The 24214-nt window shown below is 37.2% G+C and overlaps 1 protein-coding gene across 4 annotated transcripts in view; it reads right to left on the bottom strand.

Annotated features, from left to right (window-relative positions):
- Nucleotides 1–24214, bottom strand: part of HDAC9 (histone deacetylase 9) — an 896685-nt gene that overhangs the window by 165509 nt on the left and 706962 nt on the right. Inside the window, exons 18-21 of one of the 4 annotated variants that reach the window (XM_061165031.1) lie at nt 17031–17086; nt 16699–16786; nt 10996–11115; nt 10587–10684 (exon numbers count right to left, since the gene is read on the bottom strand). In XM_061165031.1, coding sequence (XP_061021014.1) covers nt 10587–10684; nt 10996–11115; nt 16699–16786; nt 17031–17086 — 362 coding nt within the window. Of the gene's footprint in view, nt 1–10586; nt 10685–10995; nt 11116–14884; nt 15105–16698; nt 16787–17030; nt 17087–24214 lie in introns of those variants that run through there. The other 3 variants (XM_061165032.1, XM_061165033.1, XR_009696639.1) reach the window with 3 other exon arrangements.

Raw genomic sequence — 24214 nt, 5'->3', positions numbered from 1 at the left:
GTCTCCAACATCCTTGGGAAAATACATACTATCATGAGCATAATATATTTGGTTGTCATTAGCAATTGAAAATCCATTTGAAGACTGGGAAGTATCAACCACAGTTCTTATAGACAAAATAAGGCCCCAAATCAATTCTGCAGTATTATGATTTTTAGATGACAACAAATCATTTTTTATTTCAAAGTTGGATCTAAGTGTTCATTTATCCATCTATTAAAATTTAATTTGGGTTTTCTCAAGTTCAATCACATACCCATTTCAAAAAAGTCTAAATAGGTAAATAATGAAAAAATATTTTAATAAAAAAGGAAAAAATACATTCTCCACTGTAAACAGTCTGGTTATCAAAAAGAAGAAAAACTAAATGAGTTTTATTTGATAGGCTCTTAGTATGGACATGAGGAAAGGCACAGAGAGAAGTGGTTTAGAATTAGTATATGATACAAGGGTAGTGAGAATCTAGGAATTATTCTCAATTTTAAAATAGTATTACCAATTTAGATGTGAAAGATAAATGCTGGATAGACTAAAATGCATTGGCAAAGAATTTCTCACTTTATTATTGCTCTGTAACCCCTACTCTTAACAGAGGAAGTGAAAGTGAAAGTTGCTCAGTTATGTCCAACTCTTTGCAACCCCATGGACTATACAGTCCCTGGAATTCTCTAGGCCAGAATACTGGAGTGAGTAGCCATTCCCTTCTCCAGGGGATCTTCCCAATCCAGGAATCAAACCCAGGTCTCCGGCATTGCAGGCAGATTCTTTGCTAACTAAGCTATCAGGGAAGCTTGACAGAGGAATTATGGTTTTTAGCCTAGGGCCAAGAAGTACGGTCTCTATACTCACACTTTTTGACACCCAATCCCTGATCACCATTAACCAGCTATGTGACAACAGGAAACCTACCAAAATTCAAAGGGGACTTGGTGTCCCCATCTAGAAACTGGCAGCACTTAATTCAACAACTTGTAAAGCTGAAGAGAAATAAGCAACTAACAAATATTAAGTCCTCAATGAATGTTCTATGTTACTATGTTATTATCATTATGTTATCTTATAATAGTTTTATTTTTCATTCTCTCAGCAATAACTTCACTAAAATATGATAAAAATAAGAACAATAACAGTAAAATATGTACTTAGTTGTCATTACCAACAGAAGAGGACAGAAATATTTACTAAGATACTCTCATTTCTCAAAATTAAGCAAACTCTAACTTTTAGTCTCTGCATATGACAAGACCATTTAGAAGTCAGTGCTCTAAAACAGGTTAGAGCAGTAATGCTGTGTTTGATAAAATAAGGGAAAATAAAATATTGTACTTATTTATATGCCCTGCCCCAAATGATCTACTATCATTCCATGGTAAATTCAACCACTAGTTGTGTTAACTAGTTGTCTGGGGAATAGCTGCTCTGTGAATATGACAACTAAGGGCTCCATTCTCTGCTCTCAAGTTAAATGCATATTTTTCTATTTTTGCCACAAAAAGGGAAGAAATCATAGTAAGCTCTATGTTAAAGATGCTGCATCTGGAACAGAATTGACAATGTGACTGATGAACTGAGAATAGGTATGCTATCTAGTCAAGTTTCAAATCACAATTTTGTACTAATGGATTTTAAATTTGCTTATATCACTAAAGCAAACTGGTGCAAACAGGCTGTTTAGACTCTTCGTATATGCTCACCTGATTCAGCGGCTTTGACTGTGTAACAAATATGCTATTTTTTAAACATTCTATTGGTTATTTGGTCAAAGTGTTTTACCAAAGGTTATATTTGCAAATAAATAAGCAGGGTGACAATATACAGCCTTGACATACTCCTTTTCCTATTTGGAATCAGTCTGTTGTTCCATGTCCAGTTCCAACTGTTGCTTCCTGACCTGCATACAGGTTTCTCAAGAGGACGGTCAGGTGGTCTGGTATTCCCATCCCTTTCAGAATTTTCCACAGTTTGTTGTGATTCACACAGTCAAAGGCTTTGGCATAGTCAATAAAGCAGAAGTAGATGTTTTTCCGGAACTCTCTTGCTTTTTCAATGGTCTTGCGAATGTTGGCAATTTGATCTCTTGTTTCTCTGCCTTTGCTAAAACCAGCCTGAACATCTGGAAGTTCATGGTTCACGTATTGCTGAAGCCTGGCTGAGAGAATTTTGAACATTACTTTACTAGCGTGTGAAATGAGTGCAATTGTGCGGTAGTTTGAGCATTCTTTGGCATTGCCTTTCTTTGGGATTGGAATGAAAACTGACCTTTTCCAGTCCTGTGGCCACTGCTGACTTTTCCAGATTTGCTGGCATGTTGAGTGCAGCACTTTCACAGCATCATCTCTTAGGATTTGAAACAGCTCAACTGGAATTCCATCACCTCCACTAGCTTTGTTCGTAGTGATGCTTCCTAAGGCCCACTTGACTTAACATTGCAGGATGTCTGGCTCTAGGTGAGTGATCACACCATCGTGATTATCTGGGTCATGAAGCTCTTTTCTGTACAGTTCTTCTGTGTATTCTTGCCAACTCTTCCTAATATCCCCTGCTTCTGTTAGGTCCCTGCTTCTCTTAGGTCCCTACCATTTCTGTCCTTTATTGTGCCCATCTTTGCATGAAATGTTCCCTTTTATCTTTAATTGTCACCCTGCTTATTTAACCTATATGCAGAGTACATCATGAGAAACGCTGGGCTGGAGGAAGCACAAGCTGGAATCAAGACCGCTGGCAGAAATATCAATAACCTCAGATATGCAGATGACACCACCCTTATGGCAGAAAGTGAAGAAGAACTAAAGAGCCTCTTGATAAAAGTGAAACAGGAGAGTGAAAAAGTTGGCTTAAAGCTCAACATTCAGAAAACTAAGATCATGGCATCTGGTCCCATCACTTTATGGCAAATAGATGGGGAAACAGTGGCTGACTTTATTTTCTTGGGCTCCAAAATCACTGCAGATGGTGATTGCAGCCATGCAATTAAAAGATGCTTGCTCCTTGGAAGAGAAGTTATGACCAACCTCGACAGCATGTTAAAAAGCTGACACATTATTTTTCCGACAAAGGTGTGTCTAGTCAAGGCTATGGCTTTTCCAGTAGTCATGTATGGATTTGAGAGTTGAACTATAAAGAAAGCTGAGCACCAAAGAATTGATGCTTTTGACTGTGGTGTTGGAGAAGACTTCTTGAGAGTCCCTTGGACTGTAAGGAGATCCAGTCAGTCCATCCTAAGGGAAATCAGTCCTGAATGTTCACTGGAAGGACTGACGTTGTAGCTGACACTCCAATAGTTTGGCCACCTGACGCGAAAAACTGACTCACTGGAAAAGTCCCTGATGCTGGGAAAGATTGAAAGCAGGAAGTGAAGGGGATGACAAAGGATGAGATGGTTGGATGGCATCACCAACTTGATGGACATGTGATGTGTTTGAGCAAGCTCTGGGAGTTGGTGATGGACAGGGAAGCCTGGAATGCTGCACTTCATGGGGTCACAAAGAGTTGGACAAGACTGAGCGACTGAACTGAACTTTACAATAAAAATAACAACACATACTCAATATGTATTTTCTAGATTAGGTAGCTCGCTCATTTCCTCATTTTCAGTTAGCATTCTGACAATCTGGTGAAGCAGAATCATCCTGGGAAGCAGTTTTCCCCCAAAGGTAAACATGTCTGAAAACTTGATGTTTATAGACCTTTTATATTTGGAAATTCTTACCATTAACAAATATTAACTATGGTAGCTACAGAGTATAAACGCGTTGGCTTGGAGATATGTAATTTTTTAAAAATCACAACTTTTTAAGTTTGCATCTAAGGCAACCAAATCAATAGATCTAAGTTACTCTCTTAGCTCATCTTCAGTGGGTGCCAAATGAGACATTTGCTATTTCATCAATACCTTCTAAATGTAAAAGGCCTGTATTTATTTTTTGCAATTAAAAATCCACACGGAAACCATCATCCATTTACTCATTCATTCATTTCTTTATCTATCCAATATCCAGTAAAATACACATAATTTGAAGGACTTTTTCTTCTACATCAGTAATTGCTACTCAATTTTTTTAAACACGTGTAGATGTCTTCTCACTAGGTTCAATTAGAAGTGTGAGATACATATTATCTCTTGCCCACTATGCACAAACTACTAATATTGTTAAAATCACCATACTATGTTAGGTAATCTACAAAGTCAATGCAATTTCTATCAAAATACCAATGGCATTTCTCATAGAACAAGAAAAAAAGAGTTCAAATTTGTATGGAAATACAAAAGAGCCTGAACATATTAAAAAAAAAAAAAAACTTGCAACAAAACATAGCTGAAAGATTCACTCTCCCTGACTTCAGACTATACTAAAAGCTACAGTAAATGAAACAGTGTGGCACTGACACAGTGAGACAGAGAACAGAACAGGACAGACAGACCAGAAATAAACCCACACACTCACAGTCTGTTTATCCATAACACGACAAAGGAGGCAAGAATATACAGAGGGGAGAGGACAGTCTCTTCAATCAGCAGTGCTGGGAAGACTGGACAAGTACATATAAAAGAATGGGGATCAGAATAGCCTCTAACACCATTTACAAAAATAAGTTCAAAATGGACTAAAGGCCTAAATGTAAGATGAGTAACCACAAAACTCCCAGAGGAAAACATAAGCATAGTATGCTGAGACATAAATCATAACAATTTTTTAGATATATCTCCTAAAGCAAAGGAAATAAAAGCAAAATAAGCAAAAGGGACCTAATTAAACTTAAAAACTTTTGCACAACAAAGAAAACCTCTGACAAAATGAACAGAAAACTAACTGAATGGGAGAAAATATTTGCAAATGATATGACCAATAAGGGGTTAATATCCTATATACACACACACACACATATATATATAGTTCATACAATTCAACATCAAAAACCCAAATAACCTGGTTAAAAAATGGGCAGAAGAACTGAGTAGATATTTTTCCAAAGAGGAAATAAAGATGGCCAACAGACCATGAGCGTGGAAAGATGCTCAACATTGCTAATCATCAGAGAAATGCAAATCAAAACTAAAATGAGTATCACCTCACACTTGTCAGAACGGCTATCATTTGAAAGAACACAAATAACAAATGTTGGCAAGAATGTGGAGTAAAGGGAACGCTCCTGCACTGCTGGAATATAAATTGGTTCATCCACTGTGGAACACATTAAGAAAGTTTCTCAAAAAATTAAAACTGTGATTATCTTACGACCCAGGTTTCCCTGCTGGCTTAGCAGTAAAGAATCTGACCACAATGCAGGAGATACAGGTTTGATCCCTGGGTCAGGGAGCTATCCTGGAGAAGGAAATGGCAAGCCACTCCAGAATTTTTGCCAAGAAAATGCCATGGACAGAGAAGCCTGGTGGTTGCAAAGGGTCAAAAATGACTGAGCACATGCATACATACATACACCATATGACCCAGAAAGTTCACTCACGGGTATATAGCCAAAAAATCCAAAAACACTATTTCAAAAAGATATAGGCACCCCAGTGTTCACAGCAACATTATTTACACTGCCAAGATATGGAAGCAATGGAAGCACCCACCAATTGATGAAGGAATAAAGAAGATGTGGTATACGTACGCAATGGAATAAGAGTTAGAAAAGAATAAAGTTTGTGGTTTGCCACAATATGGATGGACCTGGAGAACATTATGCTAGGTGAAATATGTCTGACAGAGAAAGACAAATATTGTATGACATCACTTATATGTGGAATCTAAAAACACGATAAACTAGTGAATATAACCAAAAAGAAGCAAACTCACAGAGAACAAACTAGTGGTTACCAGGAGACAGAGGGAAGGGGGGCAATTTAGAGGTAGGGAATTAAGAGGTACTAATTATTATATACAGGGCTTCCCTGATAGCTCAGTTGGTAAAGAATCCGCCTGCAATGTGGGAGACCTGGGTTCTATCCCTGGGTTGGGAAGATCCCCTGGAGAAGGGAAAAGTTACCTACTCCAGTATTCTGGCCTGGAGAATTCCATGGACAGCCCATGGGGTTGCAAAGAGTCAGACATGACTGAGCAAATTTCACTCACTTCACTTAATTATTATATACAGAGTAAGTTACATGGATATACCGTAAAACATAGGGAACACGGCCACCATTTTGTAATAACTATAGAGTATAACATTTAAAGCTGTGAATCACTGTACTATGCACCTGTAACTTATGTTAATATTGTATGAAAATAAATAAATGGAGAATCACTTTAATATTTACATAATTCTTAAAGAATTAATTTTTAGAAAAAAAATGTGTACTGTGCTCAATTAGTGATTATGTATAAGAAAGAACTATTGCAACAGTCTTTGGAAGTGACTGGAACAGAAGTTGATAAGCAGGCATTCAGAAAATATTTGTTGAACAAAGAGAAGACATTTGAAATTGTTATAAGCAAATGAATGGGTGTTTAGAGTTCTTATAAAGCATACTCCTTGAGGGACCAAGAGATAGTTAGATTTCATGCAGTTCTCTCGGGGGTTTCCAATGCTTCTACTGTAGTGTATCATTCTGCCTTCTTTTCTGAATTATTTATCTATTAATTGATTTACTCAGCCAGAATTACTGAATAGCTCTTCTTTGCCATGCTGTGTACTAGGGATTTGTGTTCAGGTCATGGGGAGAAGGTCTTATATTACAGTATAAGTTCACTATGCTTTATCACACCTTAGTCTTTTAACTTAGGAACAACAGAAAAGAGCAGCAGTGTGGTGGGATAGAAAGACTATAGATTTTAGAGTCACATCACAGCCCTTCCATAAGACAGCCATGATGTCCATAAAATCTATAATCGAGAACCTGCCATGTAAGACCTTAATATAAATACCCATAATTATTTAATAAAAAATAACTTTAGAAATGTATTTTAGCTGAACATAAAAGATACTTGATATTACTGAAGATTTTTAAAACTTGTGAGAAATCTGAAGCATCAGTTCAGTTCCTCAGTTCAGTTGCTCAGTTGTGCCCAACTCTTTGCAACCCCATGGACTGCAGCACGGCAGGCATCCCTGATCATCACCAACTCCCAGAGTTTACTCAAATTCATGTCCATTGAGTCGGTGATGCCATCAAACCATCTCATCCTCTGTTATCCTCTGCTCCTCCCACATCCTACAATTATTCAGAGATGAATGATATTAATAACTGCATAGAAGAAATACTAGCTATCTGAACCAGATATGAAATGTTAAATATTCTATTACATTTTTAAAACTATCCTGAAAACTCAGAGCAAAAAAGAAAATGCTCAATTTGTCTGCAATTTTCTTTTTGCCACAGAAAAAAAACCAATACACAATAGAGACCACAAAGGCAATATGTATGGAGATTCTGGCTGGTAAAATAAGCAGCTATCTTATACTCTATCATAGACGGAGTTTCAGAGAGACAGGCTTTTCTTCCAAAGATACTTACCACAGTCCAGAAACAATTAAAACTTTAGAAAGAAGAAAAGACACCATTTATTTCCTCCCCACTTCTGTATTTCACATCCACACACAGATGTCAGAAAGCTCTTCACTTTCAATACATAGAAAATGGATTATATTAAGAAGGATATGCTTATCATACTACACTAAAATGTATCTGGAGGCCACACTAGTGCCCCAAATTAGAAAGGAATATATATATAGATAAATAGATAGACAGATGAGAGAGAGAGAGAGATGGGCACTCTTTGCCTGCAAAAGCCTTTATGAAGTATGACCTGCACACCGGCCATGCAATCTCACCCTCACGTTCGAGCCCACAGAACAAGATCATTTCATAACTCCACGCTTTCACAACCTATTCTCTCTGGCTAGTATGAATCCTCTTAGTCCAATTCTTTTACCCCTTGAAAACTACCAGTCATTTTGAAAACACAAGTGGAATAATACTTGAAAGCTTCCTGGAACCTTTCAGAAACAATTCATCATTTTATCCTCTCTCTGTCTAAGGACATCTATTCTCTAGAACAGTAAGTACCACTTTTATTATGTTCCCTAAGAGCATATCAGCTCTATGTTCCAAGTGCTCATCACTGTCCCTGGCATATACTATGTGTTTAATGAATATTTTTTGAATTAAGGACTTAGTTTCTTAAGTCCTCCAAGGACAGTTTACAAGTATTCTAGTTATACAAATTCAGCAGCAAGCAGAAATGGTATAGTTCAAAATTAATAGACTTATTATGGATTAAATCTGGTTCTTAAATAACTATAAACATCAAAGTCATAATTTTACATTTCTGTAGCAGAGCTAAATAATGTGGCCTCTCCTCTAATTAAGCCTGGATATGGTGACCACACTGGGAAGTTCAGAGAAGTTTGCTAAAATAAAGTGTTCACATTCCAGGCAAAGGGAAGGTGCTGTCATCAGGATATTCAGATGCTTTTAGAAGCACTTGATTCAATCACCATTTCAATCAAAAATCAAAAATGTACACTTAATATCAAACCAGTCAATCCTAAAGGAAATCAACCCTGATTATCCATTGGAAGGACTGACACTGAAGCTGACACTCCAATACTTTTGGCCACCGGATGCAAAGAGTCAACTCACTGGAAAAGACCCTGAGGCTGAACAAGACTGAGGGTAAGAGGAAAATGGGGTGACAGAGAATGAGATGGTTGGATGGCATCAACGATTCAATGGACATGAGTTTGAGCAAACTCTGGGACATAGTGAAGGACAGGGAAGCCTGTCCCCCTGTTCTGCAGTCCACGGGGTCATAAAGAGTCGGAGATAACTTAGCAACTGAACAACACTTATTAATGAAATTGTTGTGTTCAAAGGGGCTTTTTAAAAAAAAACAACTCATCTACTGTTAACTTTGTCATGGGAAAATAAGTACAAAATAGCAATTATCCTTTCATGCTGTGAATACTTGACCTATTCTTATGTAAAGGTACAGTACCACAAATAGTATTATGATAATAAAAAACTAATAGCTCTGTTACAGACCAATGAATATCATCACATACTAATGTTGAGAACTTAATTTATGTATCCTGTAAGTTACCAAGTCAACTTAATAAACAGACAAATTCATATGTAAGGTAATATAGAAGTCTATTATTCCATTAAAATTTCTTTAAAATATTAACAGTGCTTGTTAAGTTACAAATATAGGCAAAAATAATTTATAATACTGAAACCCCTATAGTTTTTAATGTACATTTTTAGTTTTCCTACTAATAAACACAAGATATCTTCACAGACAATCCAAGTCAAAGTAAATAAACTTATCTCACCTATTTTTCTATAAATAGTACAGATATATGAGTGTATATTTTTGCAGAGTGTAAATCTGAAATAGAAGAATTTTCCTCAAATATCAACACAAATATATTTATTTTAATGCATATTCTTATAAATAGCAATTTCCTATCATTTTTCCTGAGGCTATTTTCAAATGAAAAGTGACTTTCAAATGAAAAATTGAAGTATGGATGATACAAAGGCCAACTTCTGTGTATTGGTATATTTCTGCAACAATACACAGAAACCCATCAAAACTTCACTGATTAAAAACTTTTCCTATGTATTTAGGATACATTATCAACAGGATTTTTCCCTTGGGAATTTATATATAAATGTTAAATTAGGAAAAAAAAAAAAAAGAGTGGGTCAAAAATTTCTTATCATGCACCTGTTTGCTTACAAATAAACAAAACACCTCAAATCCAGCAGTATCAACAAGTTAAAATCTAAAACCTTGCAAGTGAGGGATATATTAACATAATCTGATATTTTTCCTTAAAAGGGACCTTACTAAAGACTGAAAAAAAATTTAATACCAGAGAATAAATGACTTAAAAACTATATCCAAAACAAAAACTTTTAATTTGTTGTATTTCTTGTTTCAACTACTTTGTAAAGTTCTTTGGGCAAAAAAAAAAGTATAATGCAAAATGTATATATTAATAAACACTTTAATTCCTGCCTACATTTTCTAAAGAAATTGGAAACAACCAATTAATCTACAGGCATTTTAATGTGAGGGAAAACACACATATTATGAAGGAAATGGAACACTCAAGCATGGAATAAGACTGCCTAAGCCAACGTTCCTTGGAACTAAGAATGCCAAGAGTTGCCATGTGCAAAAATCTGTGCAAAAAATTCTATAGCCCAATGAAGTTTGGGAAATGCCTATTCAAAAAAGTGAAAGAGGTAGTGAAGGGCCTCCCAGAGCAGTCAATATGCTAATGTCCATTTTAAATCACATCATACGTTATAATAGGCAGAGTTTTCCAGAATTACTCAGTAATTTCTTTTTCCCTTTTTTTTGGCATATAGAGAGGAACATGCCTGGCCAGTGGTGAACATACCTGTATAACTACACCTAGGTCTTGATGTAACTTTTTTGGCTACTCATATTCCTTGTCTTTGTAACAAAATTCAGGTCCCCCAAACCAAACATTTTTTTGGATCTCTGATACAATGGCTCTGTTAACCACTCTGCGTTGGTCAGAAATTTACATTTCTCTTGCATTTCATGTTGTTTCAATGGACATTTGTTTTCTAATTTTGCACTTTGAGAGAAAGAAGCACCAACCTGAATGCTTCAAGGTACTCAATATCTCCCATGGGGGGATCAAGGCCACCTGTCCAGGCAATATTTATATTGTATCCTTCTCCAAGGCCTGTTCCAACCTAGGAAGAGAAAAACCACACCACAGTGGGTAGAGGAGAGCACAGGGAAGAAGCAAGAAGACAGGAAAACAAACACATGTGTGCTCTTGAAATAAACATCAAACAACATGTCAAATCAGTCCAACCTTGCTTGACAACCAGTGCTCTGGGTTATGCACTTGTTCTGCGCTGGTTCTTGGTCCCGTGGGACAATTCAGTAATCTCGTGTAATTTAAAACACCAGCAAAGGACAAGAAAATTAGGGGTAATCATGCAATGCAATTACCTGAAAGATACAAATAAAAGTGGGGCTCTAAAGAAATAAACCGAACCTCATTTGGGGCTCCACTGCCAGGGAAAAAGTTCCCTTCATCATAGCGATGGAGTGAAACATACAGGATGTTGGGGTCAGCATAAAAGGCTTGCTGTGTACCATTTCCATGGTGAACATCCTACAGGGAAAAGACAACAGATGACAAATACAGTCACGTCTAACTCTGTGTGGAGACAACTATCCTGATGTCTAGTTCCCTGTCTTTCTACCCCACCCTCCTTCTCATTTTCTGTCTTTTGTATCCCTCTTTCTTTCCCGTGTTCAGCTTGCTTCCACACCACCCCCCTTTACTTCCTGAACTTTCAGGCAAATTACCCTTTAATGCACTCATTTTTTAAACTGGCTTCTAAAAATCAGGAAACCACAGAGAACATGCCCTGGAGACTCCAGATGAGCAGTCATTGAGAAAGCCCAGTCCTTTGGTACAATTAGATATTTATACACCGGCCCTTTGTACTCTTTGCTTCAGTGATGGAATCTTGCATCCTGTTTTATGGAGGAATTTTATGACTTATTAACTGCCAACAGTTCATAACCCCTCAGGCTTAATTAACTAGCCTCATTGGCCTCTGAAGAAAGACTAATGTTTAAACTACAAACCAGTATTCTGCAGAAGGATCTATGGCTTACAGAGCATTTTCACAATTCTTGACAGAACACTAAACATACGTGTATGCATTGATTTGCCAAGTCCCACCATTAAGGTCAAAGGCTTTGCAACCAGCTGAGTAAATTGGCTTTCTTGAAGCGTTCAGTTCAGTTAGCAGTCCCTCAGCAGTTAGAATGACTTCAAAAGAGATGCCAGATGCAAAAGGACTTCATACTTTATTTTGGTAAAATTGTGACGGCAAGAGTCGAAGACACAGGAGCATGAGCTCATTAGCTATTAAATCATTTGGGCCAAAAAAGAACGACAGCATGGGCCTTTATGCGATCTTGTCCAATCTGCCTAATTTTAATATTATATTATGGCTCTCTTCCCAGCCTCCTTCCTCCTCTTTTTTCTTTCCCTACACCATTCCTCCTTCCCACAGGAAAAAAGTCAGTTTCATCAAAATGAATGAAAAAAATTCTTATGGCATTCATATTCAATAATGATACAAAACTTAATAGCTCTTTTTTCTAATTGTCTTATGATACAAACATGCTAGAACTGATACAAGATATGGGAAAAATAAAACTAATAGCCTTTTTTAAATGTCCTTACTAAAAGACCTCAAGCATTAAGAGTCTCAATTAATGTGGTTCCTAAATAGCTTCTGAACAAAATAAAATAAATGACTCTTAAAAGCAAATAACCTACATATTTGTATTTAATATAGTATTACTGCTACATGTGTTACATATATAGTTTCAGGTTCTGTTACAAAAAATTTTTGGTTACTTGTAACTACCTACTTACACTGTACTTTATTTTGTATCAGTATGAATCACACTATTTTCAACAATGTTTCCTAAAAATTTTGAGTCAGGTACCATATTAAACATCTCACATAGATTATTTGACATTTATGTGACGTATATGGTATTATCCCTAGTTTAAAAGGTAAGTAGACTGAGACTTGGAGAGTTTCAATAATTTTTCAAGACCAAGTCTTGAATCCACTTCTTACTCCTAAGGCCAAACCTATAACCATTATGCTGTTAACTTACAATTACAAAATTCATTATCTCTTTGATTCTCTTGGTAAAACTATGAAGTGAGACTGTTGATCATTATTGCCCGTTATTGAGGTTTATATAAGTTGTCTCCACTTCAACCTCCAGCCCAGAACTCCCTCACTAGACACTTTCAAAACATACATTTGGTGATTTATGAAAGCCTGAAGTTTCCTTGCCATCCACAGTGCAGATATACACTGATATACCTTCCCTCTTTCATACAGTACACATATCCAATTAAGGAATCATAGAATATTGGGGAAGATAGGCATCCTTCCAGAAACTTGTCTTGGCTAAAGGCATACACATATCAGGGGAAAAAACAGCATACTGAAAAATATTAAATCTTGGATTTCAGGATGTTCAAAGGACAGGAAGGAGGAGATAGTAAAACTTTTCCTTTATGAGAAAAGAAATGAAATAATTTAACCCACAATGTCTCAAATTTGCTAATGGATATCTAGAGGATGGACAAACAAAATATTTTGAAAAATAACACTGAAAGAAAGCTTTGTTTCTATTACAAGATAGAATTTTCAGTCAGTGTTTTAAGAAAAATTGTGCTCTGGGCCTAGACATATCAACAGTTTGAAAACCAGTAAAATATTGTCTTGATGTTGTAAAGGTTTATTTAAGACAGTCAAATAAAAGATAATGTGTCTTAGATATAAAATCATTTGTTTTGAAAAACAGGTTGGGTGCTTATCATTGCATAAATTTCAAAATAAGAAATACAGTCTTGCCCACAGCACAATAAGGTCTCAACAGATACTATTCATTAAAATTAATTAATTCATTAAAATTAAAATTAATTCATTCTAAAAATACATGGATAATTCTTTACTCCATATTTATATTCAGAAAGCATTTAGAGATATAGGTAAATTCAAATGTGCCTTTTGTTTTGGGCATCAACTTATATTCTTAAAAGTATTTTTTCAGCTTTTTCTGAAAATACACATACAACATGCCTACTGGTCAGGTATGATCTGAGGAGTTTTTCTCCATAGCAACAACATAAGACAATCATTGGTGGTGATGAGGACTTGCTACAGTAAGAAAATGAACCAAATAACTCACAGCCTCAAAACAGATCTTGCATCTAAGATTTGCTGGAAAATACTAAAAAACCACTAGCTTACTAGTTAAAGATATACTGAGAAAATGTATTCAATGCAAGGATTTAGAGCCAATATGTTTTCACTACAATGTTAAAATAGCTCTGAATAAATTATATTCTATCAACTAATGTTATTACTTAAAATTATTTAGCACTGGCAATTCTTGGGTCAAGTTTGGTGGTTGACTGAAAATTGAATTCCCAAAAATATAAGGACATTTGAAGCATCCTTTTTAAAAATGAAAATAGCCTAAAATGTATTATTTTCAACTGAAAGTCACATTACATAAAAGCTACCTGAGTCATGCAGGCACATCCTAGGAGAGGTTCATGCTCTGAACACAATGGCCAATCTCTTGCAAGCTGAAAAGTGAGTGCACCTGCTCCCTCTCCTCACCAACCTGAGGGTCTTTGGAACCTTCTCCAAAAGGAAAACTAGAAGGTTAAGCTCCCCAGATAACCCAGAAATCATCCCTGCCTAAAATATTCAACGTCTCTGAATTTGGCTGCAGGCTCAAATAGAGGGTGAATTAGAGCTCTGGCTCTCTTACTAGTAGGCATCTAAAAATGATGAATCTAGCTGCTGGAACAATGGAGTGGCTCTGGCTTCTGCTGGCCCAAGAACTGGTGGAGCTGCGGTTCCTATCAGTTAGCTAAAGTCAGTGAGTTTGGATATGCAGGAATGAAGATCTTTTGTCACTGAAGCACCTTTACTTTTCCTCTGCTCTCTTGCAGAACAGACCTGTCAGCCAGGGAGAACGGATGTCTCAGCGCCACGTGGCACTTTAAAACTTCCTTCTCAGCAGCTGGAAGAAACAGGGGAATTTCCTCAAAGTGTTCCTGCAGCTGCAGAATCTGGAAGACTTGAAAGCAAGAATATGCGGGCTGGTGGTGATCTCAGAGGCAACCCTTTGCAAAGAACCTCGTATGTTTAGAGAACATGAAACAAAACCTTCTCTTCTACTGCAGCCTGCTGGGAAATCAGCGTCCTTTATGTGGGATAAGGGAGCAAATTCATAATCAAAGGCCAGTAAGCTTACAGGACACTCCTGGTAGCTACCAAGCAACTTATTTTATAAATCATAGCAAATTATATCCCGCAAATCTTTTTATTTTATATGAAGGTACAAAAACAAAGCTTTACACACAAATCCTCTGAGGCACAAGATATCCATCCATCACCATCCAGGCATTTTAGCTTTCATGTCTATTGTACAGTCCATTGCTCTAGAGTCTGGATGTCACACGTGTGCTTTCAAAGAGGCTCTTAACAGTTATTATCTTCCTAGTAGTGGAGAGTCCTCAGAAAATAACACGAAGAAATTCTGAAAGACAGGGTGACAGTTTACCAATCTCTTTCCTGCATAATTTTGACAAATTTAGAATGTGTAGAAAGATTTTCCTCACAATCCTTGGTCTTCATCTGCTGCCCTTTCTTCAAGTTTTTAGCTTATCTTTCTAGCAGAACTTAAGTGTTTTAGAAGCATATTAAAATTATTTTGAAGATTTAGTATCTTATAAATCATGTAAGCCAATAATTATTCATTCTTTAAAATGTCATTTTGTATATACATGGGAAAATAGGAACTGATGTCCTCGTTTTTGTAAAATTTTAAGACCTCACTGCTGTAGTATATCTAGGCCTTCAACACACTTCTTTAAAATGTTGAACTATGACCTACACTGAAACTTCAGCATGTTTGGAAAACACATGGAAAGCTGGGTTTCAATACTCTCAGCACCAAAGAACTTGTAGGAAGGCTACAGTACAGTATGGGGGGAAAGATCCACTTCTTTGGAACGCTAGAAATGGTTATCAGCCTTTTATTCCTTTTTTCTTTACTTTAACTTGATTGTTTCTTCACAGGGCTTTGTTTGCTCTCTCCCCTCCCTCTGGCAGGCCTGCCTAACTGAATCAGAGGACCAGGCGGTAAGGCCACGGCTTCCCAATAAGATTTAATTATGAGTGCAGATATGAACAAGATTTAGACTATTAAGCCTTGCACTTCAAAAAAACTTCTAACATATTTTGCCTTTAAATCTTTTATCACCTGCAAAAATTAATTAAGTGCAGATGCAGCAGGTTCGCTTTGGATGCCAGGGTTCATTTCCTGTCTATGCTTTGTCAGACAACCTATTACACCTCCTCGTGAACTGGAGGCAAACCGAAAACGGGGCTCATAAATCACCAGTCAGTTTTCTTTCGCCCTTTCCTGGGCTGGTCCTTTTGTATGGGGCAGATCTCCAGCTCATTATTCGTGAATCTACTATAGACAACATGCCAAGTGTCATCTGCATTTAAACAAACCATTTGTTAAACAAATTATAACTCTTATTGTGTAAGAATGCATCATGTTAAAAGGAAAGACTAATCGAATGCCTCTGACTCTTAATCACGCAGGGTTCCTGCCGGCAGTCATCCCAAACTGGCATACATGATCTGAGATCTTTTCAGAAAAAAAAAAAAAAAAAGACACACTGACTTGTTTTAATAATACCACTGTTACACAACAAGCAACATGATTGCTAACCAGGGGAAGTGGCCAATTGGTTACCAAAGCAACAACATTCTTTCCAGCACATCTGACTATTTAAAGTCTATATTCTGCAGGGAAAAGTAAATTCAGGTTCTGTTGGGTTATTTTAACTGTGGAAGTATCAATTCATTTAAGGATCATAAAAGTTGCCCCGATCTGCGCCTTCTTCTCATTAAATTGCAGTTAACACCATGAAAGTGAAACGTGAATGTTTATGGTTTCAGAACTGCAATCCTGAATTTAATGAGTTTCCACATTCAAAGGAAACACACCCTTCAGTTGTTTGCAAGTGCTAAAAACAAGGCAACCTAACAGAGAAATACAAATTCAGTCCCTTTTATCTAGAGTCACTGAAAATGCAGCTCTGGCCAGGAATACATACCAGATCTACAATCAATATCTTGCTTATATTTAGTTGGTCTCTCAAGTATTTGGCGGTAATTGCAACTGAATTAAAAAAGCAGAACCCCCTGCGGAATAGAGAAGAACAGAGAAATAAGAAAGCAAATCAGCCAGGAAAACCATTATAAATAATGTTCAGAGCATTTTTTAAAATGCTATATGATCTCTGAAGCCATAAATCTGCTTCTGGGAGTACCTCGCAAGATTTCTCAGTCCATCTGCTAACAATTAGAGGCTTCAGAGACATGCATGGGGCAGGTGACCGCCAGGAACCGTGGCGCTGGGAGATGGCCAGCAGTCCTTGGTACTTACATGGCTGTGGATTCCTCAGCATGATGGCCTGGGGGCCTCACCACAGCAAATCCATTCTGTAGGAACAAGACAGATTTTCAGTGATCAGATAGGAGAGGACTGCTTAGATCTCCATGTACCAAGAGGATCAGGCACACACAAAAAGAGTGGAATCTACAAGAGGCTTCAGAAAAAGTTTTCATGTCCCCAATACCATTTTGTAGAATGAACAGAAACAATACACGGATTATGTTTTCTCAGATGGTGTCTCAGATAGAAGGCTCCCACAGAGCCAGGGGAAGAACAGGGGTTTGGGAGTTGTACCAAGCAGACAAATGGCATATCAGCTATTATCCTAGTGTGATGCATTTTCAAGGACCAGTTCTTATTTAATGACACCAGCATCCTAGAGAGGGAGAACAAGTTCATTCTTGGTGCAGGTTTGGGTCAACGTTCAGAAAGACCAGGGAAGATCCAAAGCGAAAATTCTTTAGCTGGACGCCCTCAATGGTTATTTCCACTCCAATGTCAGCAAAATGATAAATTTATACTCGCACACTCACATACACACAAAAGAAACCCCAGAAAGGTGAAAAAGAACAATGGAAAGCCCATATTTCTTCCAGTCTATAAATTTAGCTTGGATGACTGCCAAGACTTGCAACTTTATTGGATTCCCTAAGTCAATTTCTAGCCCACATTCTGGAATTTTATAAAGAATTCCAGGGCTGAGTAGCAATCAGATCTATCCATGATCAAGGAATGCCTTAACCTCCAGATTAGCTGGAATGCATCACGGAAAGCTGAAGTAACTCCAGCATGAAGGCAGGCAACTATAAATCCTTGCAAAGCCAGCATGCTCAGAAAAGTTGGGTTACTTGACGCGAAAAAAAGAAATCATTTATCAGATGGTTCACACTACCTTTCACTTAACTATGACACAAGTAATATGCTCACAACAGAATGTTTCTTTAATATACAATCCTAAAAATTTCAAATAATTTTAATATACCCCAGGGATATTTATTTCCAAATCTTACTACTAGCATAAAAATATTCCCAGGAAAAATAATCTATTCCCACGAGCTTTAAGTATACACAAATTTTTCTAGAACATAATAGCAGCTGACATACAATGAGTTAATTCACTATGTATTTTGATAGGTCTATTGTTATCCTTGTGTTAGTTGCTCAGTTGTGTCTGACTCTTTGGGACCATGTGGACTGTAACCCGCCAGGCTTCTCTGTCCATGGAATTCTCCAGGCAAGAATACTGGAGTGGGTAACCATTCCCTTTTCCAGGGGATCTTCCCGACTCAAGGACTGAACCTGGGTCTCCTGAATTATACGCAGATTCTTTACCGCCTGAGCCACCAGGAAAGCCCCTACATAATGATAATCCCAGAAACAAATTAGAAGTCAGTAAGTAACAATACCAATTACAAATCTAGGAATAATGATAAACATATTCTATATTCTTATTTTTAAGCAACTCACTATTTCTGTGGCTAAAAAGATTAGCAAAAAAGAAACTATTAGTCAACAACACAAGACAATAGGGAGCGACTTTTAAGATTGTAGAGTGAAACTCTATAGAGTGCTACACGACTTCTGAGAATAAAGGATTAGATTATGTGCAATATACTTTATTGGGAAAACAGTAGTTAGGGTGAAAATAACAACAAATATAATATAAGGTAATATAACTAGTATGTAGCAAAATTTTATAATTAGGTTAATACTAATGGTCTTTTATAATTAAATTAAAATACTATGTTTTATGTGTGAAGGGCATGACTAGACAGTAGAAAGAAGACATCCCACAATCTATAAGAAAAAATATTCACCTTAATTAGTAATCAAATAAAAGCAGGTGAAAATCACAATAGGAAGCCATTTTTCCACTTAGGAAATAAAACTTTAAAAACTACTCCATGGGGTGGTACCTACATATTTATAAATGCTGTTTGCAGGAAGATAACTTATTATAGTTTTTCTGAAAGATAATCTGCCTCTATACATTTAGAGCTTTCACAAAACATTTACCCTTTGAATTAGTAACCTATTACTACTTAAAGGATTTTTGCCCTAAAGGTGTTATTGTGTAGACAAATGTTTGTGTAAAAAATTATGTTTTATTTACAATTGGAAAAATGAAAATTATCTAAGTTAATTAATATTAGGCAAATGGTTAAATGAAATATGATCCACCTATACAACAGAATATTAACACAGTCATTAAAATTTTGCTGTTACAGATATTCAGCAGAACAGAAATGACAGCAATTTTAGAAGTATTAGTGTTAAAAATAATATATACAGTATGATCTATCTGTGTGATGGTATTATGTGGGTTACATTTACTTAAAAATTTCAAGTATTTTCCAAATGATTTCACAACAAACATCAATTATTCCAAAGTGAAAAAATATAAAACAAAGAGAAGGTTGAAAGGTAAATTTTAAAGGATCTAACAAGTAGAGTCATGTTCACAAAGGTGAAAAAGGACTTAACTGATAGTCTGGGCAGGGGGAAAGCATAAATGACAAACAGTTCAGAAAAAAAGGATTTTCAAAAACATTATGTACAGAAAATCAACCTGAATAGAGTTCACCTTAAGGAACAAAATGGAAGTGAAACTGTACAGGTAACTAGCTAGATTACAGAAGACAAATAAAATTTATTAATAGAATTAATAAATAGAATTTATTTCCATCTTCCTCTTTTCTCTTACAGCCAAATTTGAACAAAAGGTCTGCCTTTCACTATATAGTTTTCTTCAGTAACCTCTACCACTTTACTGAACTGCTTGGTTTTAGACTGAAAATTATCTTATTGCCAATAACAAATATTTCCTTACTCATTTTGATGTACCCATACTTTCAAATGTGTTCTCAGGAATGGAGACGTCCCCTACATTTCCCCAGTCTTTTCTGAGGGCCCTGCGCCTGCATTCTCTTAGCTGAAAGCTGGAAAGGCTGCCTCTCCCATAGTCTGGCCAGGCGGCAGTTATTTTCTCTCTCACATCTCACCAACCTGCCTGCGGCAGCAGATGGAACTTTGTGTCCTCCTGTCTCCTGGCTGCTTTCAGAACGTGAAGCCCACTGGGCCAACCCCCATCAACACTTTTACAGAAAAAAGGACTAGATCACCCAGAAAGAGAGCAAGCAGAACACAAGATGATGACTGAGTCCTGGGGCAACCCAGCTCTCTTTCCCTCTTGTTGCACTAGAGGATTGCTAGTTCTCTCAGAATCTCTCTCTAAAACTGTGGTTAGAATAACATCCCCTCCTACTTTCCCACTATCATTTAGTGTTTTCCTCAATAACATATTAAATTCATGTTAAAATTTCCAATTGTATTCATCAAAATTTAAATAGGCTCAAGTTCATGCCATCTTGAAAATAAAATTATATACATATATGTTAACTTAGATAATACAAATACACACACACATAATATGTATCTCCATCCTTACTTCCATTAATCCTTACTGTCACACTTCTTTTCTTCTCCTTTTAATGCTAAAAATCTTGAAAAGGTGGTCTATCCTGCTTTCTCTCTTTGTCTTTTCTTCACCTCTGCTTCAGTCACCTATCGCTAATATGTCTTGCACCTCCAGTAGCTCACTAAAGAAGCTCTTACTAAGGTCACCAATAGCCTCCATATCACTAAATAATGACATTTTTATGCTCTTGGCCTACTTGGTCTCTCATTGGCCTGCAACACTATTTGCTACATCTTCCTTTTTAAAACAGTCTCTTTCCTTTGTCTTCTGTGACTGCATTTTCTCTTGGTTTCCTCATCTCTCCACTTCTGAATCAGTGTCCCTTAAGGCTCACACTTCTCAATCTGCTCATTAAATACTGAAGTTACTCAGGCCCCAGTCTTAGGCTCGTCCTCTCTCTACACTTACTTTGTAAACAATGCCATCACTCTCACGGAACTCAATTACTACCCATCATCCAATATTTCACAGATTTTTATTTCCAGGATGAAGTCTGCTCTAAGCATCAGACCCAAATAACAGGCTACTTACTTGATATATTCACTGGGATATCCCAAGAACACTTCCAATTTAGAACGTCCAGAGTCAAACTACTGATCTTCTCCCAGCCTTCTCTAACTTACCAGTGATACCATGATTCATCCTGTAGCTCAAGTCATGAACCAATGAGTATCCTTAATGGCTCCCTCTCCCTATTCATCCTCTGAGATGTTCTGTGCTCATTAGTTGCTCAGTCAAGTCCGATTCTTTGCAACCTCATGGACTGTAGCCCACTAGGCTCCTCTGTCCATGGGATTCTCCAGGCAAAAATACTGGAGTAGGTTGCCATGCCCTTCTCCAGGGGATCTTCCCAACCCAGGGATCAAACTCACACCTCCTGCAGCTCCTTCATTGCAGGCAGAGTCTTTAACAGCTGAGCTACTTGGGAAGCCAATTCTTCCTCTATCTCATTTTAATTCATGACCAATTCCTGTTGATTTTGCTTTTAAATATCACTCATACCTCTGTACTTATATGTATATCCATTCCTTGCATAGTTTACCTTCTGAATTTCCGCCTTTGTCTCCATCACTCCTCTGTTAATGTGTGATTTCAATAACCACACGGACAATCCACTCAATATCCTGATTTCTTAGTTCTCTGACTCCTTGCCTTCCATAAATCTGTCTTCTGTTTATAGTCATACTCCTAGACTTTGCCATTGCCAATAAATAATGACATATCTTCCAAAATCTCAATGTCAAACACCCTACTCTCCTATTTTCCAGTTGAAGCCTCAACTGCACTGGGATTTCCAATTCTTTGGCCTTACTAAACTTTTGACATACAATATACATCATGCAATCCCCACCACCATGTTTACTTCCCTCCTAATATGGCTGAGACTTTAGAGCCCATCATTATATTTACTTCTCTGCATGTAAATTTAAACAACTTGTCCCTTTTCCCTTCCAACATACTCCCCCAGTATGTTGGTCTGCTCAGGTTCCCAAAATAAAATACCATGGGTCTGCGTTCCTTACACAACATAAGTTTACTTCTCATAGTTCTGGGGGCTGGAAGTTGAGATTAAGGTCTGGCAGGATTTGGTTTCTGTTGAGGGCTTTCTTCCTGGCTTGTGGATCTGTCTCCTTTTCCCCTGGAGTCCTCACATAAGGCCATTCTCTAGGCTCATGATTATAAGCACAGAGAGAACTCTGGTGCCTCCTCCATGTCTTAGAACAGCACCAACTCTACAGCATTAAGGTCCCACTCTCATGAAATTATGCAACCTTTAACATATTCTTACAGACCCTTTCTACAAATACAATCACATGGGAGTTAATGGCTTCAACATATACATTTGAGGAACAAAACAATCAGTCCATAACACAGTTTTAGTTGCTTTGTCCTTTTCTTCCTTCAACATACTCTCCTGTTAAAATTAAAACTGATTAAATACAACTTGCACCTGCTCTGTTCCTGCACCTAAAGTGAAAGTGTTAGCTACTCAGTCACGTTGGAGCCTCTGCAACCCCTAGCCCGCCAGGCTCCTCTGTCCATGGGATTTCCCAGGCAAGAGCACTGGAGTGGGTAGCCATTCCCTTCCTGCACCAAAATATATATAAAAGCCACACAACTGGTCTTCCTTTAAACTCATGATTTAAAACTTCAGTAGGTTCTTCATAATGCCCAGGAATTATACTATATTCCCTAGTTGATTAACTCTCCAAGTCTCTCATATGGTATTTCTACCTTCTTCTCTTTCTTCAAATCTCCATTAACCCTTACTCAACCTTTAACCTTGTGAAGACTTTGCTTCTCACTGAACTTAGTAAACAGAAGCAATTAGCATAAAATTTCCTCATCCTTCCATCATAAACTCTATCTATTTACTAGTGACCAATATCATATGGAAAAGAATCTGCCTGCAATGCAGGAGATGTAGGTTCGATCTCTGGTGTGGGAAGATTCCCTGGAGAAGGAAATGGCAACCCACTCCAGTATCCCTGTCGGGAGAATTCCGTGGACAGAGGAGACTGGTCGGCTGCAGTGCAGGGGATCGCAAAGAGTTGGACACGACTGTAGTGACTGAACAACAGCAACAATACTGCATACATGACCTGGCGCCTGTCCACCTCTTCAACTTCATCTTGTACTACCATGCACTTTGCTTTCTTCACTCCAGCTATAGCAGTCTTTAGATGCTTCCAGTGTTTCCCTAGCAATAAGCCTTGTTTCCCTAGCCATAAGCCTTTGCACATGCTCCTAGTTCTGTGTGAAATGTCCTCCTCTTACCTACCCCTCTCTTCCACCAGGATATCCTGTTCTGCACATTTTGGCTCCAACATTGCTTGCCCAGAGAAACCATGCCTGAGTCTTAACAGCTCACTAACAGTTTCCTCTATAAAGTACCCTTAGAGGTCTGCAGAACCTTTTTTGAGAATAATTAGTATGATTGATTTATTATTTTTTATTATTGTGATTTGTATCTATAGTGTCCCACACACCAGCTCTTCACAGTGGGGTCATCACCCTATGACTTAGTTCACTTTTTTATTTTCTATACGTACACAGTGACTGTAGACTTACATAGTGACTAGCAATTCATAAAGAATGATAAAACAACTTATGAATATACTACCCGGGTTTTAATCCCTTTGGTCCTTTGCTTTCACCTCAGCTACAAATTCTTCCTTCTCTCAATATTACAGCTTTGGCATACCAGCTTTTTGTAGGAGGCTGCCTATTAGACTTAGTCGCATCTTCTGAGACACACATAAAATATGTTGCTCCTTAAAATTAATGGAATCTTTGATTTGATGAACTATTGTGGAAAGTGCTTTAAAATTACTTTTTTTATCCTTATGAAAATATCTGATTTTCACACTGGATTCTGTGTCTCTTGACAATAAATTTGTTTTGTATGTTTCTGCATTTTCTTTGCATTCGTTTTGCCTTATTGTCTGGCACAAACATTTGTTGTGCATGACACTGCTTGAGCCAGGTTTTTCCTTAGCTCAAGAACAAATATTATCAAGGAGAAAAAGAAAATATGAATAAATCAATCACAAGTCCTGAAACTTAAATTGTGATTAAAAACTTTCAACAAATGAAAAGTCTAGGACCAGATGGCTTCACAGTGAATTGTATCAAACATTTAGAGAGAGATTAAAACCTGTCCTTCTGAAACTCTTCAAAAAACTGCAGAGGAAGG

The sequence above is a fragment of the Dama dama genome, chromosome 18 (assembly GCF_033118175.1).
Source record: "Dama dama isolate Ldn47 chromosome 18, ASM3311817v1, whole genome shotgun sequence".
Lineage (NCBI taxonomy): Eukaryota > Metazoa > Chordata > Mammalia > Artiodactyla > Cervidae > Dama > Dama dama.
The sequence above is the reverse complement of the archived record's forward strand: the minus strand, read 5'-3'. Positions and strand labels throughout refer to the sequence as shown.